Genomic DNA, 27,812 nt, shown 5'->3' with positions numbered 1-27,812 from the left:
TGCAGTTACCTTTTTTTGCCTCTCACAACCAAAATAATCTAGTCTTGAGATAAAATACTTATAAACAAGAGCCACAACATTGAGACAAGAAGAATCCCACAGGAAGACACCTCTTATATCTCCAATGAGTGGTTCAGGAGGCTAGAAAGGGAGAAGTTTATCGGCTTTATGGCCCAGGGCTGTGGAATCCCTCCATCTGCTCTAGGTGTCCCAATATGGAGTCCCCATATTCCCTCCTAGCTATCTCCATTACAGTAGTCCCTGTACAGTGTGACAGAGAGAAGCCCGCAGCAGAGACTGGGCATCTAATGCTGCCACAGACGACACCATCTGCATACGTTATCAGCTCAGCCTCTTTTCTCTCTCCTACTCAGAAGACAATGCTTGTGCAAGCTCCAAGGTTACACCACCCCACCCAAAAGCATCAATCTTAAAATGGTGATTAGACTATAGGCTCTGGAGTCTCCTAGAGACCTGCCACTTTTCCTAAAGCCTCTGTCCCTTTTCAAATACCTTATCCAGAATGTAAGCTATCAACCTGCCATGCTTCCCGCCCCCACAGCACCAGGTTTCCCAAAGGAGATCCAGTTTGTTCCTGCTGACTTGGAAAACAAAAGGGAAAAAAAAAGAAACTTTCAGTTCTTTCATAGAAAAACATGGTCTAGAATAAAAAAAACTGTGATGTGATTACAAACTGACTACAGTATGAAATTTTTACAAGTCCAACGCTCTTGTAACTGTCTGAGACGACGGTTTTGTTGCCCAGGGTGGCCTCACACTCTACCTGGTACCACATGTAGCTGGACATTTTTAAAAAAATAAATGCACACAGGCTGATATGGTAGCCCACACAGCTTTAAGCCCAGGACTAAAAAGGCAGGGGAATCTCCAGGAGTGGGGTCAACCTAGTCTGTCTACTTAATGACTTCCCAAGCCAGCCAGGAGACTTGTCTTAAAATAAACACACACACACACACACACACACACACACAATTCTTTAACAAGCCATCATATGCCCCAAATGTACATTTTGAAAACTGTATGAGGCCCTTCCTTCCTTGGGGGTTCCCTCTTCTTCCTTCTGGACAAGAAGCAGGTCAGCAGAAACCTGGCCACTCCCACGGTGGCTAACTGGCTGGGACAGCCATTCCATCCATCTGAGACACCCATGCTTAATATCACCTTTGAATACAGTTGAATAAGATAACAGGATGTTTTAGCCTTTTCAGTGTGCCGTTTTCAGCCTCTGGCCACTAAATTATTTAGGTGATTACCAAGGTCATTTTGTTTCTAAATGTTCCACTCACCTGCAAGTTTCAAGTCTCTTCCTCACTAAGACTGGACTTGAGGCTAATGTTACCCCAACTTTACTCTGGGAATACAGCCATGAATTAGAAAGGAATTACAGCAGGAATATTGGAAAATGAACAATGCCGCAGAAGTGATTCCAAAAAAAGCTGATAAGGGGCCCTAATAGGAATGGCATTCCTAGACGCACTAGTGAAGACCATATTTTTAAGCTTACCACATTAAAAGGCAAAGAGAAAACAAAAACAAAAACCTAAGTTCCGAGACCTAAACAGCATTGCAGAATCCTAACCATGGGGGCTAAAATACAGGCGAACTTCATCAATACTGGAGTCTGCAGCACACAACACTGAGTCTAGGCTGCTGGGCTAAAGTACTCCAGACCTGGAGGGAAAATACGTAAAATCAAAATGGAGGAGGGGCCAAGGAGAAATGGGCTGGAAGCTCAAACCTCGTGGCGCGTGGCGCGCGTCTCATGGCGCCACCCAACCTTCCTGCTCCACGCTGCCCAGCCTTGGGACTCACCATCCCGCCTCACCAGCGGTCGCACGCGGCACCAGATCCCTCGGGCGCCCCTCAAGGAGCCCACTGAACTTGGCGGCTGTAAAACCGTAGACGAACAAGCAGCCATATCTTAAAAGGGAGAGAGGGGTAGAAAAAGAAGAACCATCTGGGAGGACTCCACCCTTCTCCACCTGCCGCAAAGACCCGAGGTTAAGCCAAGACGCCCCTCGCTGCCTAGGAGAAGAAAATACTAAGGAAAGAGGCTCCTCGGAAAGTCACACTGGGTAGCCCCTTTCTGGGATCCAAGGAGCAAGCGACCCGGACATCAAAGAGCATGGAGCCGGTACAACTTTCTCACTGAAACTGATGCCGTTTTCTCTTCTGACCATAAAAGACAGCAGCCCCTGCTGTCATCCCATCCTTGACTGCGCCCACCGAGCTCCGGCTCTCCCGGAGAACACTGCAACCCCCAGGTGGGCTCCCGGCAGCCGGCGCGCCACCTCACGCATCCCGGCCACCCTAGCAGCCCACGGGCTTGGGCGGTGGGCCAGGGTCAGGCTGGGCGGAGGAGCGCACCGGGGCTCCGAGGGAAGCCCCGAAAAGCCCGTTCCCTACACCCGACTTGCAAAACAATAAGCATCCGCTTTCCGCCCCTCCCCCACAAGACCCTGACCACCAGTCCCAGCCGCCGCCGGGAACTGGCGAAGGAGCGCACCCATCCCTGCCGGGGGGAGGGGGGCTTGCAGGGGGAACCCGCACCCAGGACACTCGTCACCCCGATCCCCAGCTTTTCCCCAACGCCGCGCCCCGAGCCTGTGCGGGGTCTGGCGGCGCCGGAGCGCGGCGGCCCGGAGCGGAGATCGCGCGGGCCACGCGGTGGCAGGCGGCAACTGACACGGCCCGCGGGCGCCGGCCACATGCGCCGACCTCCCTGCGGGCAGGGCGCGCGGACTCGTACCTTCCCGCTGGCCGTGCCCCCGCTCACGCCGATCAGGAAGGGCTCGCCGCCGTTGGGCTGCTGGTGGTTCTGCAGGGTCTGCTCGCTGTCCCCGGCCATGACTCGCGCCGCCCCTCCTCTCGCAGCCTGTGCGAACCGACGCACGCTCCCCGCCCGCGACCAGGCTCGCTCAGCTCCCCGTAGGCGCCGCTGGTCGCTGCTGAGGTGGAGGCTGGGCCGGCCGCGGCTGGAGCCCGGGCGCGGGGGAGGCCGGGGTGGCTTTCTCGGAGGTGCCGAGAGCTCTCCTGCGCCCGTGGCTGCCCGCGGGGTTTACATCCCAGGCAGAGGTCAGCGTGATGAAGCTGCTCCAATCCGGGCGGGCTGCGCGCTGCTATTCGCTAGGAGTCTGGCCCCAGCCTCCGCCCCGCCCGGGCCCCGCCGCCGCCCGAGGTCTCTGGGAAAGGTGTGAGCGCCACTCCCCTCCCCACCCGCCGGATTAACCCTTTCTGGGACGGAGGGGGGGAAGGGGCGGGGGGGGGGGTGGAGAAACCGGCTAGGTCAGCGTTTTAATGTACCACTCTGCGTCCTATTTCAAAAGAGATCAAAAGCGAGGAGAGCCTGCCAACCAGATCAGAGAATGGAGGAAATGCCCCCAGGTTTGAGACGCAAAACTGGAAAAGGCTGCGAAGATGGAGATGGAGAATTAATGTCTGGACCCTTTATCCCCACTGAAAATTGTGTTTTCAGAGATTCTCTTCCCATCCCGTGTGCCGAAATAGTGTGTCAGCTGCTCGACTTTAGAGACTTCCTGTCTTGGAAACCCCCAAGTGCCATTTTCCTTAGCAGGTCTGTCCTCATGTGACTCCCTAAAAGAAGGGTGACTCGAGGACTGCTACCCCTCCCTGAAACACAATGTCCTTCCACACCAGGGCATCCTAGACCCGCAGTACTGACATCCCCGTGAAGCTAGGGTTAATGACAATAGAGACATAACAATGCCATTTCGATTCAATGATGACTTTAACTGACCTAGTTTATTAGAGGCGGGCAATTTGTCACTTGGTTAGAAAGACCGTAGCAAACAGAGACTAAAACAGTCTTCACCGCGGGAGCCAGATGCCTTCATTTACATCAAGATCCATAAGCAAGTGCCTCAGTGTTCCCGCCTATTAAATGGAAATAAAAGTGATACGTGCTAGGGTTTTTGTAGGGCCAAATGAATTTTCATAGGCAACGTTTTTAGAACAATATCTGAATATCACTGTAGAGTACTGGGGCTTGAAAAGACTCTTAGAGGAACCAGAAAGGGCAGTTTTGCTGGGCACACCTGAAAGGCAGGACTAGAATCTCTGCTTCTCTGAACTCTGAAACCTTATCAGAGAACGGATGGGGCCCTAAGAGGGGCTGAAGAGGCTGAAGAGGTGACTCAGCAGTTAAGATCACTGGCTGCTTGTCCAGAGGAATGCTGGTCCAATTCCCAGCACTCCCACTTCAGGGCATCTCTTCTTGCCCCTGCTTGCACCAGGATCACACAGTGCGCAGATAAATATGCAGGCAGAACACCTATATACATAAGACGGATTTTTTGGTTTGAGGTTCTGTTGTTTGTTTCATTTTTTTTTTTTTTTTTTTTTTTTTTTTTTTTGATTGGTTGGTATTTTTGGTTTTTCCGAGGCAGGGTTTCTCTGTGTATCTCAGGTTATCCTGGACCTCTATAAACCAGGCTGGTCTCGAACTCATAGAGATCCTCCTGCTTCTGCCTCCTGAGAGAGTGCTGCTGTGTGTCACCACAGCTGCGCTACAATTTTTAAGTTAAAAAAAGATTTTAAGTCTAACACATTTTCTTATAAATATTAATTTTGAAAATATTGCTAAAGGGTACATAGCCTTATAGTCCAATGTGGTAGAGCACATCTTTGTTCATGCTGACTTCAAAAATAAAAAGGAAATTAGAAATTTCCAATTTTTCTCCCAAGTGTTGGTGGCAGGCGCCTTTAATTCCAAAACTTAGGAGGCAGAGGCAGGCAAATGTCTGAGTTCTAGGACAGCCAAAGCTACACAGAGAAACTTTTTTGTGGGGGGAGGGGAGGAACAAGCACTCTTTATTTTATTCTTTTGAGATAACCCAGGCTGACCCCATACTCCCTAAATAGCTGAAATTGACCTTCCTGATCCCACAGTCTCCGCCTCCCAAATGGTAGGATTGCAAACGTCCACCACCTTGTCTTGCTTACAGATGTTCTCTTGTGAGATATTTTATGTCACCTCAACACCATCACTCCCAGGAAACCAAGATTCAAGTGGTTGCCTAGTGTCCATAGGAGACATCTGGGAGAGGCCCTCATTCCATCCCCCAGCAGAGGCAGTGTGGGTATGTTGACTTCTCCCAAAAGTCTATTCCCTGCAAAGAATATAACAGTCAAGGATTTGCAGAACTCTATTTATAGCCCAGTGTGAGGCCTGTTGGAATTGTTCGGTGAGTCCCCAGATTAACATGGAGATAGCAGTTAGCTACAGGGAAGAGGAAAATAAGAGGCCACATCATGAACTTTTCCAAAACCTCCACTTCTAGATTTTTTTCCACATTTTAACACACGCACACGCACATACACACCAAATGTATTTGAAATGTATTACAATAATATATGTAGGCTGGGTATAGTGGCAAACACCTTTAAGCTCAGTTCTTGGTAGGCAGAGACAAGCTGATCTGTGAGTTAGCCAGCCTGATTTTCATTTGAGATCTAGGCTAGCCAAGGCTTCTCAAAAACTCCTCTGTCTCAAAAGCAAACAAACAAAAGACCACCAAAGAACAAAAGTATTAAAACAACACACCTACCACCCAGAGTTCACCATTAGCATCATACTAACCCTGCTGTATCATGTAAACTATTGCCCATCCCCCCCCCTACCCGTGAAGACACGTGCGCCCGGATGTTTGTTTTACTTAGCCTGCTCTGAACTAACACATTTCTTGCATTCCTCCCCCACCCCCTTTTTAATTATTACATCCCAACTCCTAGAACAGTGGCTGGCATATTCTAAGGCTTCCGTGAAGGTTCTTTGGGACACCACATCTCATTTCTGCATCCCCACCCTATGCCCCAGGAGAAGGCACCGTACTGAAAGGAAAGTGAGACTGGAAAGATGGCTCAATGGTTAAGAGTGCTGTCTACTCTTCCAGCATTCAGTGCCCAGCACCCACAGGGCAGTTCACAACTCTCTGTAGCTCCAGTTCCAGGGAATCCAACACCATCACCCAGACATATATGCAAGCAAAACACCAATGCACATAAAAATAAGTTATTAAAAAGGGGGAAAGAGAACATCCCTGTGATTGTGTACTTACTACTTTTTAGAGAGAGAGAGAGAGAGAATTTTGTTCCTGCCCAAAATTCATACTGAGAGTTGATTCCCTATGTAACAGTATAAAAACTTCTTGAGACCTCTTAAGAGGGATAGGAATAGGTCACAGGAGCTCAACCTAACTTGGGGATTGATTCTCCCAGAGTAGCTCAGTTCTCAGTAATGTGGTTCTTGGCTCTTTTTTTGCTTCCTCTCTCACAAATTTCTCTTCTTCGGTGTCTGCAAACTACTTGCCACACCCTGACCATGCTACACGATCTTCCATATCCTGATAAAGCATGAAATTAGTCCCCACCCCACCTCCAGAAGCCTGTAAATGCTGGGGCTGGGCGTGGAGGCCTTCCTATTTTCCACTGCTCTCTTTAGAATTATGCTGTAACTTTCTACAGCTAGTCCAGGTGTGCCGGTTCCTAGTTGAGCTAACTTAGTAACTGAGTTAATTCAATACATTTCTTTCTACCTTGCTTAATACTAATATCAGTACCAGAGCTAATAGCCACACACACACACACACACACACACACACACACACACACACACACAAAATGCTCTGAAAAATGTTGGAAGCTTTCTATGTAGAGCTAAGACCTGGTCAGCAGAGGATACCAGCTACACAGGCCCCACTCTGTTTCCAAGGTCCCTCTTTGCTTTCCCTTCCCTGTCCTTAGGGCTGGCTTGCCTACACAGAAGAAGTTGCCCTCTGTTTAAAGTATTAAGAGGACTCTCAGTATGGTGACCTCAACAAGGACTTGAGTGTCTTGCTCCGCACTGAGCAAAGCAAGCTGCCTCGGCTACTCCCTGTGCTGTGTCATCCTCTCTTGAGAGCCAGTGACAAACCCCACAGCCAGGGACACTCACATCACATTTGAGCCTACTCTGCAATTACTGCAGATGCAAAAGTGACTTCAGTCTGACCCTCCACCCCCCATGACATGTAATATATGTATTCCTTAAGACCTCCAACACATTGGAGAAAATGTGTTTGTTGGTATCTGTGATCACTTTTTCCTTTATACATCTTCAGCTTGCTCAAACCCTGGCCTGGAGAAAGGTTGGGAGTGTCAGCATGAGTATGCAGCTATGGCTTTAGCTGAAGAGCAAGGAGACATTGCTGGGAACTCCCCTCCTCCCCAGCAACAAAGGAATTGTTCTGCCTGCAGGTGCCTCAAGAACAATGACCAATTCTCCCTTTGCCTCCTCATCCCCCACCAGAAGAATGGATGCTGCTACCCTTTCTTTGGTCCTTTATGTTGCCTTTCTAACTATTTTCCACCTTTACTCAGTCAGCAGTTGCCTTGACAAGCCATTTATAGCTGTTCAGAAAAGATGACCTTCTGACAGGAAGGCTATTTCAACCTCTCTACCCCATGACCTTCATCATTCCTGCTATCAGGCAGAAAGCCTGGGAAAGAGGAGAAAAGCACTGAGCAGTGTCAGACCTGCAGGAGCGGCAGCTGCAGCTGCAGCCATCCTCCACATTGCGGCTGGAGATGCTAATGCTTGGGCTCCGCCCCAGAAGTTATGAATCAGGAATTCAGTGGATGAGCCCCATGCAGTGAAGTTAGTAAACCACTGACTCACCATGAGGATGAAGAAGGGATGGCCAGAAAATGGTTTATGTCCTGGCTTTGCCTCTAACTTTGAGACAGGGTCTCTCATACCATCTTAGACTGGCCTGATTCACGAAATTTTATCACAGAGCCCTGTTCATATAGTGCTGGGGGCGTTGCCCATGCTGGGCAAACAGCACGCCATCAAATAAGCTATTTCTACCTTTGTAATTTTTAGCAAGTTGCTTGGAGTCTGTAAATGTCAGCACTGTTAAGCGATAACGGACTAGCAGAACAGCTGTGAAAATCATTTGAAAATTACTACATATTCACTGTTAAGAACCCCCTCCCCTCTTCTTTCTCACAGCTGTCCAGATTACACAAAGGATAGCATTGGGGAATTAAGTGTTCCAAAAGAAAGTATCCCTAATCCTCAAAGGCTCTTTCTGGTACAAATCAAGACATCCTGTCCTTCCATAAAGATATGCTAAAGTGGATGTGGCACATAGACATACATGCACATATATAAAGTCTCCAAATAAAAGAGTCAAATGTTTAAACTGATATTGACATTATACAATGACATGTGTGTATACACACGCACCATTACATAGTATCTCACTGATATGTACAATGTCTTATGTTTTATGTATCTGTTTAAAACTTAAGAGCACTGAATACTCTTTCTGAGTTCAGTTCCCAGCATCCACATGGTGACTCATAACCATCTGTAATGGGATCCAATACCTTTTCCTGGTGTCTGAAGACAGCTACTGTGTATTCATATATATAAAGTAAATAATTCTAAAACAAAACAAAAACTATATTTAACTGAGACAGGGTAGCTTACAGAGGCAACAGAGACCCTGTCTCTAAGTAGCAACAACAAAAACAATAAGATAATGTTGGGACTAGAGAGATGCCTCCGCATCTAAGAGCTCTTGCTGACCTTGCAGAGGACCTGAGTTCGGCTCCCAGTACCCAGATATCCAGTCACAACCAACTGACAACTCCAAATCCAGGGAATCTGGCACCTTTTCCTGGCATCATGGGACACAGTGCTCACATGCACAAAACCTAACACTCAGATACACACATAATTAAAACTTTAGAAAACATGTTTTTTAATGATAATGATCAAAATAGGAACATCTATGAAGTTAAAAATAAATTTTGTAGGCAGTTGGGGGGTGGCAATGGGCTAGAGACTGAATGGGTCTACAATTCGTTATGTTGTGGTGATGGTCTCACAACCTTGAACATACTCAAAATCATTGAGGGGCTAGGGAAGTGTTCCAGTCAGTACACATCTTGCCACGGGAGCATGAAGCCCTGAGTTTGATCCTCAGAATCCATAAAAAGTGCAGAATCAGCAAGCCTGTAAACACTTAGTACTGGGGAGGTGGAGACATGAGGGTCCCTAGGGCTTGCTGCCCACCCACTTTAGACAAGTCAGTGAGCTCCAGGTTCAACAAAAAACGCTGTGTCCAAAAATAAGGTGAAGGGGATGGAGAGATGGAGATGGCTTAACAGTTACGAGTATTGACTACTCTTCCAGAGGTCTTGAGTTCAATTACCAGCAACCACGTAGTAGCTCATGACCATCTGTGATGGGATCCGATGCCCTCTTCTGCTGTGTCTGAAGACAAAGACAGTGTACTCACATACATGAAATAAATAAATAAACTTTTAAAAACATGACCAGAAAAAAAGGTGGAGAGGGAAAAAAAAAAAAAAACACCTTTTATTCGCTTGAAGTAATTGTCTCAGAGGCTTACTGCTGAATAAATCTACCCTTTCTAGTTATTTCTGAATTCTGGCTAGCTGGTTCGACTCAGATGTTCTGGCCCAAACTCCTTTCCAAGCTGATTGGTTCAATCTAACTTCTCTCAGCTCCTCACTGAATTGCTCTGCTTGGCCTCAAACTAACTCTGGTACTCTGTTGGAATCTTTTGGCTCCTTCTTACTTTTTGAATTGTTCTGTCTCCACCTGTATCTACCTTGTTCTCTTTGCAACCTAGCTCTGTAGAACTGTCCCTGTATAATCTACTCCACAAACCGAATAACCTTGAACTCCACTCCACTGCGCTGCCTCTCAACTTCTGACTAAACAGAACTGACTGCCTAGATAGAACTCAGAGATCTCCTGAGTGCCGTGATGTATTGCCATGCCTGGACCTATGCTTTTATTCACCTGAAATTGTTCTATACCAGGATGGCCTTGAACTCAGAGATCTGCTTGCCTCTGTCTCCTGGGATTAAAGATATATCTGTATTCCAGCTGCATTGCACAGACCTAGAAGGTCTTTGGATGTGATCCCTTGCTGGAGCTTGGATTAAAATTAGCTCTGTACATGTAATCCATGATGCTGGATTAAAATTCCTCTATAGGAGAAACACTTTTGGTGGTACACACTTTTGGTGTCAGTACTTGGGAGACAGAGGCAGGTAGATCTCTGTGAACTGGAAAGGAGAAAGGGAGAGAGGGGAAGAGGGAGAGAGAGACAGAGGGGGGGAGGGAGGGAGGAGAGAGAGAGAGAGAGAGAGAGAGAGAGAGAGAGAGAGAGAGAGAGAGAGAGAGAGAGGAGATCCTCATAGAAAGATCATATCTCATATCTTTATTTAGTTGAGAAGGGGAGGGGGACAGACTACTCAGCACACGCTGGGATCAGAGGACAACTTTCAGGAGTGCGTTAGCTCCCTCCACTCTGTGGGTCCTGGAGCTTGAAGTCAGGGCATCAGACTTGTTGCCATCTCCCTCCCCCCAAGCTAATTTTGTGGGCCATTCCTAGTATCTCGTATTGGTTGGCTCCCTCCAAAAAGCAGGTGTCAAGATGAAATTACACAGATGAACAATTGTATTAAGGGAAGTGTGACAGACAGGTGAACGAAGAAAGCAAGGGAGAGCAGGAGCTCTGGACTTGGGGAAAGTAAGAAAAGTGGTGCGAAGCTGCTGGGAGTTCTCAAGCAGAAGCTGTTGACAATGAGAAGAAACAACTGTCCCCTGGGACTTCACTTGGTATCCCAGCTGTTTCTAGTCTTTGGCCAGAAGCTGACTGAGGAGGTGTGGCCAAGGAGAAGACTCTATCGGTCCCAGAACCCAGGAGCTGGTGAGTTTAGCCAGGCTGTGTAGGTTCCTGTCAGCAAGTGGGCACTTCAGGCTATCCCATAATGTCAATGAAGCAGTAAAGTCTTGAACTAAAATAGTTGTCTCAGGAGGCATGGGCAGGCAAGTCTCCATGAGTTCAGGGCCAGCCGGATCTACATCACGAATCCAGGCTAAGCAGAGCTTCAGAGCAATATTTTGTTTCAAATAACAGATACTAAGTTAAATATTTGCATAATTTCTTTGTTTTCCAAATATATCAGTATTTTTTCTTCATATACCTTGAGGTTTTCTTTTTGTAGGCAGGGTCTTGCTATATCTTTGACTGTCTCAATTCCATTATTCTCAGCCTCTCAAGTATCATAATTACAGGTATGTGCCACCTTGTTTGCCTCTTTTGTTAGAAGCATATATATGTGTTGAGGTAAATATTAAAGGATGACTTAACCTTTTATCTCACGCTTTGCCAGCTCCCGAGCAGGGCCACCTGGCACTGTGTGATCGCTAACTTGGTGCTCTATGTTGCCTCTAAGAACTCAGGCGTGGTTCACTCCACCACCCCTGCTGCTTCTGTCTCGGGAGGAGACTCACTTCCCCTTGGCATGTTGTTGCCAAGCCTTAGACACAAATCCCTGCTCTGTGTCGGACTGTATGCATTCCACAACTAAGACCTTTGATCTCAAGTAGTCACATCAATGAACACACCAAACTACTTGAGATCAATCGGTATTATATAATTTGCCAACCTAGATAAGTCAAAAGATCTTGTACAATTCCATCCCTTATAAAACATTCATAACAACCTTATTTATGAAGAGACGTGCCAAGAGAAACATATACATCCTCCATCTTTGTTCCTCCTGGAATCCCTCTCTACCACCTCCTCTTCCGCTGCTCCAGCCTCTTTCCCTACCTGTCTCTCCACTGTCCAATCATGTATCGTCTTAACATAAACCTACATATGTGTACTAGTTGTTAATATGTATGATATCACACACACACACACACACACACACACACACACACACAGGATATCATACAACCCCTGGGCTGGCTTCAAACCCACAATGAAGACAAAAATAACCTTGAATGTCTCATCCTCCCACTTCCACCTCCCAAAGGTGAGAATCACAGGCATGTACTACCAAGCAAACACCCTACCAACTTAGACAAATCTATGACTCAATTAGTACAATTTTTTTACAAATACTATTATTATGAAATGTTCTTCTTTATCTCCAGTAAGACTTATGTTCTAAGCCCAGGGTTATAGCTCAGTCAGTAGCAGAACACTTCCATAGCATATGGAGGCCCTGAGTTCAACCATCTGTACTAAAAATAGCTTGTCTGATGCTGAAGTAACAACTGTAGCTCTTCTTTTCTCTCTTTTTCTTGAGGCAGGATTTCTCTATGTAGCTTTTGCTCTCCTGAAATTTCCTCGATAGCCCAGTCTATCCTTGAACTCACAAAGATCCTACTGCCCCTGCCTCTGCAATGCTGGGATCAAAGGTGTGTGCCACCCCCACTCAACAGCTCTCTTGAAATTACTGTTTGCAGTGTATCCTTTCCCAACTTCTAGTTTTAACAGACTTGTGCTCATGAATCTAAATTATTTCCTCTTGTTGGCAGTCTATAACAGGATCTTGCTTGCAGTCTTATCTAGGCTGACAATCTATGATAGATCTGCTTGCAGGGTAATAGGTCGGCAGGCCACATGCTCTTTCCGGTTTTGTTTTTGTTTTGTTTTGTTTTACAAGAGAGTTAATGCCAAGATTACACCAATTCTCCCAGAGAGAGAAGAGGAGCATTTTGTAACTCATTTTATGTAAGACACAGTGGTACCTGTAATCCTGGCAGTTAGGTCACGTGATTTTTAAGTTTGAGGCCAGCCTGTACTACATAGTGAGAGCCTTTTCCAGCAAGAAGAAATGAAAGGTGAACTGGGCCTGACAGCACATCTGGAAAGTGAAGGCAGGAGTACAGTAAGTTCAAGGCTAACCTTGGCTACGTAATAAATTTGAACCAGTGTGAGCTACTTGAAACCCTGTCTCAAAACCATCAAAAAGCAGGGAGAGGTGACATGGCTCAGTTGGTAAAGTGCCTCGCACCCAACACAAGGACTTGAGATTTGCAGCAGCCACAGAAAAGCTGGGTGTGGTCACACATTTCTACAACCCTAGCACTAGTTGGGCAGGGACAGGTAGAAACCTGATGACTAGCCAGTGTAGCCAACAAGTGAGCCCTGGGCTCAGTGAGAGAATCAGGCCTGTTTTCAATAGTAAGTTCCAGGGCTACACAGTGTGACCCTGTCCCTCTCCCTCACTCACAAACACACACACACACACACACACACACACACACAAGGAGTGAAGGAAGCAAGTGGAAGCAAGCGTGCACCATTCATTCCTCTCTGCTTCTTCTTCTTTTTCTCTCTGCTTCTTGACCATGCATTGTGACCACAGGCCTCAAGATCCAGCAATAGTGATTTCCCCCACACGGTACCTGGAACTGGGAGCTAAAAATAAACTCTCAAATTAAAAACATGAACAGTGACATTGGAAGTCCAGGAGCATCAGCTTTGTGCTTCTACATGCACAGACACAAGTACACATATAACCATCTACAAGTGCACAAACATATTATGCATGCATTCACATGCAAAAGGGGGCAAGGGGATGTACTATGTATTCTCAAAAGCAGGTAGGATTTTTGAATGATTTGACTCCCAAAAATAAGGTGATTTTTAAAAGTGATACTTAATGTCATAGGTATATTTAACCCAATGCAAACACCACACAGTATCTACAGAGCTGTGAACATTAGAGGATACTCTGTAGATAACATACAATTTTTTTATATGTTTTGGCCCTCAACTTGCTTTATAGCCAAGTCTGGCCTTGAACTCTGGCCCTCCTGCCTCCTGCTGAGATTACAGACCTGTGTGCCACACCCAGTTATAAGTACCCATTGATAGACCTTCACCCAGCCTTTCCCACTCTCCCTAGGCTGCATTCTTCTCTCAGCTTCTATGAGATCAGCTTTTCTAGAACCCACACGGGAGCCAAAGCATGTAGTCTTACCATTGTACGGCCTGATGCTCTTAAAGCTTTCTAATTTCACTCATGTTTTAATTCGTGTGTTCATGTGTATGGATGCACACCCATGCATATGTATGTGAAGGCCAGAGGTATCTAAAGAAATATGCACACACACACACATTAAACTTTATTACATGAGCTTCATGACTTGTTTGTCTCTCCCAGCCTTGGTTTCCTCAGATAGAGCTCTACTCCCTTGGCTTCCAGCACAGCCAGTCTTGACGCAATGCTGGCAGGAAGCTTGCCCTGCTGGAGCTGTTCTTCCACAATCCTGCTGACTTGGGAGATTCTTTTTCCTTTTATCATATTTCATTAGAATTTCCTGTGATCTTTTTTCTTTAAAATCTCTTCTTTCTCGGGAGACAGCTTGGCTCCCTCCTCGAATCATACGTATCGTTGGGCTCTTCCACTTTCTCTACCATGTGCTATGAATGGACATGCTAGAGTTCTTCACTGGGGTCTTGGTGTGGACCAGCTTGTTACTGGGTGCATCAGTGGTCCTTGTTTTGTTAGTACAGTACTCAGCACATCCAGCCTCAGGGCATGTTATTTCTTATGGTCTCCTCTGCTGAGTGTATTTGACAAGGGCTGGACTCCCAGGGATCTCTCTGTCTCTGCCTCCTTAGGGTTCTGATTACAAGTGTAATCCTAGGATTACAGCTACCCCTGACTTTTTGAGTTCTGGGGACCAGACTCCAATTCTTGCCCTTTCAAGATAAACACTTTACTGAGTTTTGTTTTTTTTTAAGTAATTATTTAGGGCTGGAGAGATGGCTCAGCAGTGAAGAGCACTGACTGTTCTTCCAGAGGTCCTGCGTTCAATTCCCAGCAACCACATGGTAGTTCATAACCATCTGTAACAGGATTTGATGCCCTCTTCCAGTGTGTCTGAAGACATTGACAGTGTACTCACATAAAAAAGAAGTAAATAAAGTTAAAAAGAGAATTGTTTAATGTATATAAATACACTGTAGTTGTATTCAGACACACCAGAGGAGGGCATTAGATCCCACTACAGATGGTTGTGAGCCACCATGTGGTTGCTGGGAATTGAATTCAGGACCTCTGGGAGAGCAGTCAGTGTTCCTAACCATTAAGCCATCTCTCCAGCCCCACAGCTGAGCTCTCTGTTTTCTGATTTCTAGTTGTTATTGAACATATTACTAGGTATGTGTGAGGTATTCGAGTGAAGAAGCCTCACCACAGCAACTTGAGGAGGTCAGAGATCAATTGACCTCTGAATTGGTTCCCATCCTTGGGCCATTGGTTCCAGGAGCTGAACTCAGTGCTGTGAAGCTTGCACCTCTGGTGATTTCTCATCTATTCAGTTCCTTCTCCCTCCCCCACCCTCCCGCCCTCCACCTCTGGTTTATTTTAGACAGGGTCCTGCTATGGAGAACAGACTGGCTCAGAACTCAACAGTTCCCCATCCTGTACCTTCCAAACACTGGGATTTCTGATGTTCAGCAACACACCCAGGCAGTCTCCTTGCTTTTATGGCTGGACAGCATTCCAGTGTGGGTTTGTGTGTCCTTTTGTTTTTCCATGCAACAGTTGCTAGACATAAAGATAATGTGTCTGTTCTGGACATTTTGAGTACATCAAACACAATTCTTTTCACTACGTAAATGTTTTCTTTCATGTCAGCAGGGGCTCCCTCCCGGGGCTTCATGGGTTCTCGGTGGGCTGGTGGGGCCAGTATGAGTACTTCTTCTTGTCTAGCTTGGTTTCTGGGAGGATCTCATTCAAGGCATCACTGGTCATCTGGTCAAAGGGAATTGTGTTCCTCACTCTCTCCTGCTGCTTCTCGGACTCCTGGATCCTGGCCTGAGATCCAGACACGAACTCAGCACAGTTCTTCACATCCTCCATCTCCTCACTGTTCACCAGGGCTGTGCATTTATCCTCGGGCACAGGAATCTTCAGAGCATTATACTTCTTTTTCAAATCATCCTCCAAGCCAGCCTTGGCCATATTGGCCTTGTAGTAAGCCCAGTCAATCACTGGTGGCTTCTCAGACAGACTCACCACCCTGGTGTGGAAGGTCTTATTCCAGGACTTTAGGGCGTTCATAATTGTCTTCTGGTTCTGGGGTATAATCTCCACTAAAGATACCCAATCAATGGTTTTTAGAGCAAGTTTATGCCGAGCCATCTTGGGATACTTCACTGCCCCCGGCAGAGCGCTGTCTCCAGCATCAAGAAATAGAAGTGCATTCCAAACACAATTTTAACAAGCAAATCTAGTGAGCCATAAAAACTGACATATCATTTCACTTGCTTTGTCTTTTTAAAAATGTGTCTGGTTTAAAAAAAAAAAAAACCTGACAGTAAAGAGCACACCTCTAAATATAAATAAAAGCTGTGGTGTCACACCCATTTAATCCCAGCACTTGGAAGCACAGGCAGGCAGATCTCTGAGTTCAAGGCCAGCCTGGGTCTACAGAGCTAGTTCCAGGACAACCAGGGCTACACAGAGAAACTGTCTTGAAAAAAGAAACCAAAAAAACCAACCAAAGAAAAGGCTGTAATAAATATCAATGAACCCTTCCTTCCTAGAATGTCAGAAATGAATATTTCCCCAACTGCATTTGGCAATGGTAAGGCTGGGGAGGAAAAAGGCATGGAGGACAAGTCTGAGAAAACCTGCATGCTCTCCCACTCTACCTCTGGGAGAGCCACGGTGTATGGCATTAGCATGTCAAACACCTTCAGTAACCCTCTGAGGGAGGATCCTTGCTTATCTTTGCTTAAATCAATCACTATTCTCCCAAAGTCACCTAAGCAAGCACAACATCTCTTCTTCCAAAGAAGAAATCTGGACAGGCTTGTCCAGTGCACAAAGTAAAGCGTGCACTGCCTTTTCCAGTCTGTGTGCTGGAGCTAGGGAAAAGAGACCCTGCCCAGCAGGCTGCAGCCTGCCTCTGAGTCCGCCAGGAACTAGCTCTCCTCCGCTACTTCATACCATTGTCAGTTTATTCCCCTGCAGAGTGAAGAAAAGGACACTGAGCCTTTTAAGCTCCTTTCCAGCTCTGGATTTATATGAGCGCATTGTGGCTCTGCATTCTTACACCTTACAGAGAATCTGAGCGGTATACCCCCAGCTCAGCTCTCTATGTGCCAGGAATCGATTAGCATCAGACACATACTTAAACTTGGCAGCTTAAAATCTCAGGGGTTAAGCCAGTGTGGCAGTACGAGTGCAATCCCAGCTCTTGGGAGATAGGGGCAGAAAGATAAGCAGCTCAAGGTCAGTCTTGGCTGCGTAAAGTCCAACCTGGACTAAATAAAACCCTGTCTCAAAAAGGGGTTGGTGGTAGGGTGGATCAGTGGATAAGGAAAGTTGTCACCAAGCTCGATGACCTGAATTTGATCCCCAAAATCCCATGGTGGAAGGAGAAAACTGACTACTGAAAGTTGTCCTCTGGTCTCCGTGTCTTGTATGTTATGTAGGGTCGTGCATATGTAAATAAACATAATAAAAATTGTAAGTCTTGAACACATTATCTATTTGATTATATAAAGAGACGGAGTTTCACTGTGAAGCCCTGGCCGTCCTGGAGCTCACTCTGTACAGCAGGCTGGTCTCGAACTCAGACAGATTTCCGCCTGCCTCTGCCTCCCAAGTGCTGGGATTAAGAGTGTGAGCCACCTCTGCCCAGCTCATTTGTACATTTTCACATTCAACATTAGGTTCCTACCTAACATACCAGCAAGATGAATGCCAGCCTTGTCACCAGTTTAGGACAGGCACGTATTTGTACAATGACAGCAAGCTGCAGCTGGGGGAGGCCCAGGGAACACGCAGAAGTACAAGTATTAGTGTCATTGTCATTTTTAATCTTATAGGCATGTTTATCTATTATCTACACAACATTTTTCTGTTCTATCAATGAGTAATTACGAAGTGTTTACTTGGAGAGTTCCTAAAACTTTTACACAATACTGAATGGAGTGAGGTCACAGTCACAAAGATATGGATTCACATTCTAGATTCAATAGACTCCAAGTTCTGAATGCAGCCTTAAGTGACAACAACTGAAATGTTAAGTGCCACGATTGAAATTGCCAGTCTAATTAAGGAGCAAAGGGATGAATCAGAGAAAGATTTCACAGCATGACTCAGGAGGACAGCGCAGGAAGGAGAGGCTACTTAAGAGCAGTACAGGGAGAGAGTCAATCAGTTCGGTGCAGTCAGTACAGTTCGGTTCCTGGAGTTCAGAGCAGACTTTCCAAGCAGAGCCATTCAGTCAGAAGCCAAGATAGACCCGTTTGAATCAGTCAGCTTGGAGACGGGTTTGGAACCAGAACAGCTGAGTTGAACCAGGCAGCCAGAGTTTAGAAAGAACTACAAAGAGTGGGCTTATTCAGCAGTAAACCTCCGAGACAACGATTACATCCGGTGCATAAAGTTGCTTTCACATCTGGTTTGGAGAAGTCAAAGAAAAGGAGAGGGCATTAGGAGAGACTATTGAAGATCAGCGAGAAAAAAGGGGGGCTGTGGCATGCGTGCCTGTGTGCGTGCCTGGGTGCATGCATGTAATAATATCACTGGTACACTTTTATAGAGACAGCAAGTTAGACGTAGGTAAAGACACAAGCCAGAATATACTGTCAACGTGCGTACGAGATGAAACACAACAGTTCAGTGAGAAGCCAAGAGATGCCAGATTGAATCAGCTTGGAAAGTAAGATTGTACAGCAGCTACAAGCTTCTAGGCCAAGGCCTGGAGATACAACAGTGAAGGAACCGCTCTGGTCTCAGCCCAAGCAGGGTGTTGGCACAGCTGGAGTAAGGCTGTCTTGTCAGTCTTCCATCTTTAAGGAGATTTGGGTGGAAGGGCGCGCCCTTTGACATCTTTGTCCTCAGCTTTGTCTTCAGAGATGACCAGCTTATTCTGCAGGGAACACAGCAGCTGGGGGCAGCTCTGGTTCCTCTGCAGCTTCTCCTGTTCCTGTCCTGCCTGCTGCTTCAAGGTTTCGAGTTCCTGGTGTGATCCATCAGTGTCGCTTGACCTCTGCAGAAATCTTGGTGAGATTCTGCAAACGCTTCTGTTGCAGCACCCACTGCTTCTGAGCTAACTGAAGTTTCTCCTCAAGGACTCGATTCTTAGCCTTGAGTTGCTCAAAAGCCTTCTGAAGCTCAGTGTACTTGCTGTGAGCCTCTTTAACCCGGGGTAAGGTCTCAGACAGGGCACATTTGATGACATCCGTATGTCCATGTATGTGGCCTTCAGTTCCTTCCACTGCTCCTTAGTTTTAGTTGCCTTTTGTCAGCTTGTATCTTCAGAAACTAAAGCATATGGGTTCTGGTCAGTATTATCCTCCTGAACCAGAAAAGTCTGCAAGAAGTTCACCACTTGAAGCTGGGTACAAAGCAGTTTGTCTTTCTTCCGAGAGTTTCTCATAAACTCCTCCATGATCTTGGCAGGCAGTTCTGCTTCTTCCTGCAAGCCTACAGGAGGTTCTAGAACAGCCGCTGCCTCAGTCAGAACCTCTTTAATCTCAACAGCCTTTTTCTCCACAACAGTGTTTTTCTCAGTGTCCACCATTTTTTATGCTTTTAAACACTTTCATTTATTCTGTGACAAGTTCACACATGCCTATGTTTTGCTCACATTCATTGCCCTATTTAAAAAATACACACACACACATACACATATATACATATATGTATATACTGTGGCTGTCTTTAGACACACCAGAAGAGAGCATCGGATCTCATTACAGATGGTTGTGAGCTACCATGTGGTTGCTGGAATTTGAACTCAGGACCACTGGAAGAGCAGTCAGTGCTCTTAACCACGGAGCCATCTCCAGCCCTCATTGTCCTTTTCTTATCCCTTGCTACTCCTGCAAAACACCTTCATCCCCCAAAGTGTCTTCCCACATCTTTTGTTGTTTTGTTTTGTAATCCACTGAGTTTGCTCAGTGGGCTGACTAGTTTTATGTCACCTTAATACAAGCTAGAGTTACTTGAAAGGGAACATCAATTAGATGTCTTTGTAAGTTCTGGTTCTAAGGCATTTTCTTAATTGTTGATTGGTGGGCTTGGGAAGTGGAGCTCATTGTGGGGGGGTTAGGGTATGGGCAGCTCATTGTGGAAGTTAGGGAGTGGGCAGCTCATTGTGGGTGGAGTCATCCCTAGGCTGATGATCCTGGGTTCTATAAGAAAGCCATAATCAAGCCAGTAAGCACCTCTCCATAACCTTTGTATCAGCTCCTGCTTCCAGGTTCCTACCTTGACTTTTTTTTTTTTTGAGGATGATCAGTAATATGAAAGTGTGAGCCAAATGAACCCTTTCTGTTCAAATTGCTTTGGTTATGGTGTTTCATAAAACCAATAGTAACCCCTAACACACTCAGGGTTGCTTGCATGTCTGTGGGTTGGGATTATTTATTGAAGCAAGTAACAAAATGCCTACACACACCAGTGGGGGGAAAAACATGTTCCTTTCCTCCATTAACTACCCATAGCCCCTCAATGGTAGATCCTCAAGCGTACCTCTGTCATCCTTTGTAGATGGACCCATTATTGCCTAGGTCTTGTGTAAGTAACCATGGCTGCTGAGTTCATGAGTACAATGGCCACATCACATCCAGAAGACTTTTCACAGGACTCCTCCCCCTCCTCCAGTTCCTCCCCCTCCTGAAGCTCCTCCCTCTCCTCCAGCTCCTCCCCCTCCTGCAGCTCCTCCCCCCTCCTCCAGCCTTTTCCTCTCCTCCAATTCTTAATTCTTCTAGTCCCCTTTTCCAAGATCTTCCCTGGGCCTGGAGGGTACTGTTTAAGACATTTTGTTCTGTAGCCCAGGACAATTTAAACTAGCACCACACTGATGCAATTTTCATTTTAGAAAATAACCTTCTGTCTTGGTTACCTAGAACTTGGAAATTTTAAGCAATTTATGCATATTCTTTTATTTAAAGAAAATAATTTAAGTAATAATGTTTAGAAATCCCTCATTTTCCTTCCTGGGAAGATGATTTCCTGGATGTCTGTGCATACGGCAAAAGCACGAGTTCAAATCCCCAGCAGCCGAGTAACATTCCTGAATGACTTGGCCTAGTAGGTTTGTAACCCAATGCCGTAGGGGGTGACTGGGAGGTTTGGGGAAGAGGTAGGAGGGGCTTTCTGCTCACGATCCAGGTTTGGTGAGAGACCTTGTCTCAAGGGAAAAAAGCAGATAATGACAGAGGGCATGTGATGGCCTTCTCTGGCCTTCCTGTATTTTCTGCATTCATGGGGCTTATGTAACACCCTACATGTGCAAACATCCATACACCACACTGAAGATAGACATGTATGTTAAATGAAAAACCAGATAAGTAGGCATAGTCAGACATCTCCATGTATGAGAACGCTTCATAACTAAGGGAAATAGCTGTCAGATGGCTTCATCTTCTGGAAGAGCTGGGAGAGCTACCTCTTTGGTCAGCAGTGGGTAAGGGCCCTGTAGGGGTGAAATGAATCAAAAGACAATATAATTGGTTCGCTGGTCACAAAAACAAAACAAAACAAAGCAAAAATCCTCAACTGTGTTCCACATGAGGTGCCACACAGGTCACTGTGACACGCTGCACAGAGACATAATTGGCTGGTACACAGTGGTTTGTTGAGTGTTTAGCGGAGTAAGACTGCATTGTTGTTGAGGATTTTTTTGCTAATCATTATGATAGTTGTTATCATTTCCCTATATCATGCATATACAATAGAATTGTGGGCAATTTAGGAAGGCTGAGGGTTTGGGCTTTGCTTTTTAAAGCGCAGGGCCAGAGATCTGACTCAGGAGTTAAGAGCTGGTACTGCTCTTGCAGAGGACCCACGTTTGGGTCTCAGCACTCACATAGATGCACACACACACTCAGGTGCTTAATTTTTTTTTTTTTTTTTTTTTTTTTTAGTGCTAGACTTACCTTTAAGACTCCAGTCAGATAAATATTGCTATCTCTTCGGTCCCTCCTGCTTTCTTTGAGACCAGGTTGCATGTGTCCTATGCTGGTTTCAAACTCCCACAGCTGCGATGACCTTGAACTTTTGATCCTCCAATGTTGGGATTATAGGCATGTGCTACCACTCTTGGTTGATCTGGTTCTGGGAATTGAACCCAGGGCTTGTACACGATAGACAAACACTCTACCAACTGAGCTCTATCACAATTCTTTCTTCCCTTTCTTTTTTTTTCTGAAATAGGCTCTTGCTAGGTAGACCAGGCTGGCCTTGAACTCACAGGTCTACTTGCCTCTACCTCCCAAGAGCAGGATTAAAGCTTTCTCTCTTTTTTAAAACGGATTCAAGTAACTAATACAAATTTGAGTAATAATATCCTTATTTTATCTTTCTAATCACTGACTCTATTTAGATTTTTATTTTATTAGCCAGTTGGTGGTGGCACATGCCTTTAATCCCAGCACTCAGGAGGCAAAGGCAGAAGGATCTCTGTGAGTTTGAGGCCATCCTGGTCTATGGAGCAAGTTCCAGGACAGATAGGACTATACTGAAAAACCAATATTTATATAAATACACACATTTAATCTTGTGTGTAAGTATGCTGTGGCATGTGTCTGCCCACATGGGATGGTCCACATATGAAGCTAGAGGACAACTTTCCCAAGTCACTTCTCTCCTTGAAGCAGGGTTAGGACTCTAGACATCAAGTTTACAGGGCAGGTGCCTTTACCTGATGAGGTACCTCACTGGCCCTACCCTGTTCACTTATGATTGTCTGTTGCCTTATGCAGGACCTAGAACATTGATAAGTAAGCTAATGTCAACATTCTTGGGGGGAGAAGATGTAACTCACGGGGTTTAACAATTGGCTGGCAAGTTTAAGGCCCTAGGTTTTGTTACCAGCAACACACACACACAATCAAAATTCTACACATGTTTCTCTGTGTATAACACACACACACACACACACACACACACACACACACAGAGAGAGAGAGAGAGAGAGAGAGAGAGAGAGAGAGAGAGAAAGACAGAGAGAGTTTAGGGGTATTAAATTTTAAAAATATTTTTGATTTTTCATTTTTAAGTTATTTTTTCTTTTTTCATGGTATTTATTAAGGCAACAGAAGCAAACTAGAACAAAGAAAACCATCACTTTGGGGCTTAAGATTTTAATGTATGAATTTTAGGACTCAACAACTGACCCATGATGGTCTCAGTATTTCTCACTAGAAACATTTTGGCATTTGTGGTATAATAGTTCCTCCCTCCCCCTCCCTCTCCCTCCTTCCCCCTCCCTCCCTCCCTTCTTCCTTCTCTCTCTCTCTCCCTCCCTCCTTTCCTCCCTCCCTCCTTCCCTCTCTCACTTCTTCTCCTTCTTCTCCTTCTTTTACTTTTTCTTCATCTTCTTTCTCCTCCTCCTCTTCCTTTTTCTTCTTAGTTTTCTGGCTGCGGATGTGGCTCAGTAGTTCAGAGTGCTGGTGCAGATGTGGGCACAGGAACTGTGCACCTTGATTTTCAGGAAGGGTGCCTTACAGACCTGTAGTTCACAGATTAGACTAGGGTGGCAGGCCAGCAAGCTCAAAATTCAACTTGTTTCTCCTTCTCATTGCTAAAATTATGAAGCACACGCTACACCTGACTTTTTAATGTGGATTCTAGGGATTAAACTCAGACCCTGAGGATTCCAGAAATGGCAGTGAAGAGGACCAGCTGCTTTTTTTGGAGGACCTGGGTTTAATTCCCAGCACCTAATGATGGCTCACAACCAGTTGTAACTCCAGTTGTAAGGGGTCCAAAACCTTCTCTGTCCTCTGAGGACACCAGGCATGCACACGCATAGAGTCTTTCACTGGAATAGGAAAAACTTGAGGACTATCTGGTCACCAAAACCACACTTCATCTTCTCTAACATCTTCTTATGTATGCAACCTAGGTGGCAGGTTTACAAACTCCTGAGAATTTGAGAAAAACAATGAATACTTAGCTTAGAAAAATGCACGGAAAAGGTTACACATTAAGTTCTAGGATATTCATGGATCTCAAGTTAAACTGTGCCCTCCTTAAACAATCTGAACCCACCATACCCTGTCCATCCTCTCAGTTACATGCATTTCCATGCATGCGTGAGGATGCATGTTCACTGCACACACTGCTTGTGTAGAAGTCAGAAGATCACTCTGTTGCATCCTTTGTTCTTCCAGCATCATCCGCTTTGTTTGACACGGGGTCTTTCACTGGCCTGGGACTCACGGAGTTGGCTAAGCTAACGAGTCGCTAAGCCCTAGGGATCTGATAGTCTCAGTATCCCCAGTTCTGGGGTAATTGTGTGCCACCATGCCTGGCATTTTTAATGTGGATTCCGAGGACTGAACCCAAGTCTGAGCTTTTGCACGCAAGCATGTTACCTCCTGAGCTCACTCTCCAGCAAGTGCCTCCCCCTCCTTTTTAGACAGGGTCTTAAATTCTTTATCAGAAAATGACCCCATGCCTCTCTGATCCTCCTGCCTCCATCTCCCAAGTGCTGGACGACAGACACGCACCATCACACCTGGTTTTTACACACCCTTGGTAAACAACTCTGGAGCCTGGTGGGTGCAAGGCAAGCACTTCGCTGAGCTACTTTCCTAGACCCTCAGTCCTGTTCCTGAAACACATCTCCCCAGGAAACACTGGACGTCTGTTATCCACCTGCTCTCCACTAGCGCCTTCTCATTTCCAACTCACGGCTTTGGATCACAGCTTTCCCTGTGTCTTGGTTAAATTCTGCCTTCCCTTCTGTGCCCTCAGATTTGACTTTCTCAAGGTATGTCTACAAACCACCATCTTCTCTCACCAAAGTATCATTTGTTCATTTAGAAACCATCTTCCATACAAACAAAAGAAACCATCTATCCTCAAAACAGTATTGATTATCTCAAAGCAAATTAAGCAGCACTTAGGACAAATATACACAAACTCAGATATTTTTTTGGAGGGGCAACATACTAAAACACCTAACAACGTACTTATATTTTAGTGATTTACTTTCCTTTATGAAGAACTCATTTTTTTTTTTTTAGTGTGCAGGTTTATGAAACTCAGGTTTTATTCAGTCCTGCTAATACAAATGGGGAGGAGGGGATCCTTCCCAAGAGCTCAATACCTCTTCTGTTCTTTGCTGTGAATATATATCTAAGTGTTTAGGGGCCAAAAAATCTGGGCAATGACCTCAATGCCTTCTTCTCCCCAGTTCTCCGTATCTAGTTGCTCTGCATTTGTTAAGGGTCTCACTGCCTACATGGGAAGAGCGGCTGGGCAAGGGGAAAGAATTCCGTAAGTGTGACTAGTGAGAAAACTGTCCTATACACGAACACAGTCCTGGAGTGAATTAGACTTGACAGGAATGTGTGGGGACTGAGGAGATAAGGGAAACAGGGAACTCCATAAAACTTGGTATGTAGACTAGTCAGACAAAGAGCATTTCTGAGAACTGTGCCTTTATTTCAGGTTTGCCACCCACTTAGATGTGGTATTACACATACAAGAGAACAAGGGGTGGGGGCAAAGGAAAGAACTGGAGAACTGAATATTAAATGAGGAAAGTTTGGGCTATTTAAATGACGTGGTAGAATGTTGTCAGCCCAAGAACTGTGTGCTCAGTGTTTCAGTAGAACTATATATCCTTAGCAATAACTGTACTATAGACCAGGCAGAATAAAGCCTTTTATTTACTTATTTTTTTTAAATGCAGGGTCTTACTTTATAGCCCTGACTGGCTGGTCTAGAACTCACCATGTTGCCTGGCCTGGCCTCGGCCCCCCGACTGCACTGGTATAGGACTAAGGGTGTGTGGCACTGTCCTCAGCAGGGAGAGTGAATTCTCTTCTTCTCCTTACAGTTCTCCTTTTTCAGCTGAGACAACCAAGTGTAGAGAAAAAAATTTTTTTTGCAGGAAACTAAATAAAACATTTGGATTTAGGCACCAGCATAACTATCATCCCATTTTACTCTCACTGAATCAGAGTACGTTTTTAGTGAATCACTGCCTAAAACATGTAGTTTATCAGTGGTCCAGATTAAAAACATCTAGTTTATCAGTGGTCCAGATTTGAAGGAAAGCAGTCTTTCCAACTTCAGAACTTTGCACCTACGCCTACACACCCCAGACAGTAACTGTTAATTATAAGCAGTTGCACTCCCATTGAACAGGTGTTTTTCAAAGGGCTCAGAGAAAGCAAGTATCAGTAACTTGTAAAAGTAACCAGTTAAACAATGGCAAAGACTGAAACCTAGTACACATATTGTTCCAAACTTGAGATAAACAGAGACAATTCTCTTGAAATAGTTTATTTATGATGGCTAGTCTGGCACTGTTTCAAAAAAAAAAAAAAAAAAAAACAGTACTAATTCTACAGGATTAGAGGTAAGGCAACAAAAAAGCAAATACAAACTAAAGAGGATTCTAGCTGTCACCAAACATACTAGATATTACTAAAGAGAATAAATGAAGTCATGAAAGCTTTGCCATGGTCCTAGAGGTTGGAGAAGGACAGTGTGCTGTGGGGGATGGTTTCCAGGAGAAAAGCTTTGAAGTCTAAATACTGTCTGTTAGTGCTCTTAGGGAGAGCATTATTTGAACTAGGACAGTTCTTCAATAACTGTGACATCACACCACTGTCCTGGTAAGTATCTTAGCAGCTGCTGTTCACACAGTAAACATTTGCACAGGGACAGGTGAGATGCTTTCTATCAGTCCATTTCATTGACTAATCGTTTAAAAAAAATCTTACGTGTGTGGGTGCTTTGCCTGAATTTATGTGAACCATCTGGATGGCTTTATCCTCAGCCAGAAGAGAGAAGAGAATGTGTGTGAACTGGAACCAGAGTCACAGACAGCTGTGAGAACAGCTCTGTAGGTGCTGGGAACTAAATCCTTTAGAGCAGCAGGTGCACTTAACCACTGCTGAGTCAGCTCTCCAGTTCTCATTTCTTCTTCGTTTTGGTTTTTAGTGACAGGGTCTCTGTGTAGCCATGGCAGTCCTGGGACTCCCACTGTATTCCAAGATGGCCTTGAACTCAGAGATCCATCTACCTCTGCCTCCAGAGTACTGGGATCAAAGCCATGCGCCACCAGCCTGCCCTTTTAAAGTTCCCTTATTAGTTTTGGTTTTCAATACAGGGTTCCTTTGTGTAGCTCTAGCTATCCTGGAATTCATTCCGTAGACCAGACTGTACTTGAACTCAACAATCTGCCTACTTCTCAAATGTTGGGACTGTGACCATGCTTGGCTGGGGAGCTCAGATCTGCAAGAGTAGACAGTGCTCGTAGTGTCTCCAGCCCCATTTCACTGATTCTCACACTTCAGCTTTCACAACTTTAAGATGGTGTAGCTACAGTGTAGGATGGTTAAAAGACTCTTAGTATTATACCATCAGCATCATGTGTAACTTGTTAAACTTAATGTCAAGCACAGCTTTCAATGCTGTGCAGTGCATATTCTTTCTGACTGAAGCTTCTTAACAGTCTTACCCAGCTGGCGTCATGGTTACAGAAAACTGAGGCTAAAAGACTTAAACAGTATATTCAAAAGCAACTGTCTCTTAAGCAGCAGAGCCAGAACTGAAAATCCAGTAGATCTCAAAGGTCACCTTTTTCTCCTATCTCAACATTTACCTTGGATGATGTAGAAGACTAAAGAAAACATACCCTTGTCTGAACTACTACTCAAACCAAGATTCAGCTCAGATTGACCTTTCTATCCTCCAGGAAGAATCGGTCCTGTGTTCGCAACACTTTGGCTGTTAACTATTACACCTTACTATGGCATACAATTTCCCCGGAGAACTTTGGGACCAAGGAATCTTATCTTACTCTATTTTTAGGGCCCAGCACTGTTCCTGACATATAGGAACTCAATAATGTCTATTAAAGGTGAGTATAAGAAAAGAAAAACTAAAAAAAAGGTAATGTTGTTATGGAAGATTTATAAATCGTGTGCGGAGGAATTTGGAAG

General features: G+C 45.3%; 2 protein-coding genes and 1 pseudogene across 3 annotated transcripts in view; all 3 read right to left on the bottom strand.

Annotated features, from left to right (window-relative positions):
• Window positions 1–3,069, bottom strand: part of UCK2 (uridine-cytidine kinase 2) — a 59,311-nt gene extending 56,242 nt beyond the window's left edge. The window contains exon 1 of the mRNA XM_080909415.1: window positions 2,771–3,069. Coding sequence (XP_080765541.1) covers window positions 2,771–2,869 — 99 coding nt within the window. The 5' untranslated portion in view covers window positions 2,870–3,069. The remainder of the gene's footprint in view (window positions 1–2,770) is intronic.
• Window positions 3,070–15,537: 12,468 nt separating this feature from the next.
• LOC308430492 (ATP synthase subunit d, mitochondrial-like) lies at window positions 15,538–16,023 on the bottom strand (the record flags this gene model as incomplete). The annotated part of the gene is made up of 1 exon (XM_080929625.1): window positions 15,538–16,023. One exon carries the CDS (start codon window positions 16,021–16,023, stop codon window positions 15,538–15,540), a length of 486 nt encoding a protein of 161 aa, XP_080785751.1.
• A 2,665-nt stretch (window positions 16,024–18,688) lies between these two features.
• LOC308430398 (outer kinetochore KNL1 complex subunit ZWINT-like) lies at window positions 18,689–19,420 on the bottom strand (annotated as a pseudogene). Its single transcript has one exon. The product of its transcript is annotated as an outer kinetochore KNL1 complex subunit ZWINT-like (transcript).
• Window positions 19,421–27,812: the final 8,392 nt, after the last annotated feature.

This window comes from Micromys minutus, assembly GCF_963924665.1.
Source record: "Micromys minutus genome assembly, chromosome: 1".
NCBI classification, from domain to species: Eukaryota; Metazoa; Chordata; class Mammalia; order Rodentia; family Muridae; genus Micromys; species Micromys minutus.
The sequence above is the reverse complement of the archived record's forward strand: the minus strand, read 5'-3'. Positions and strand labels throughout refer to the sequence as shown.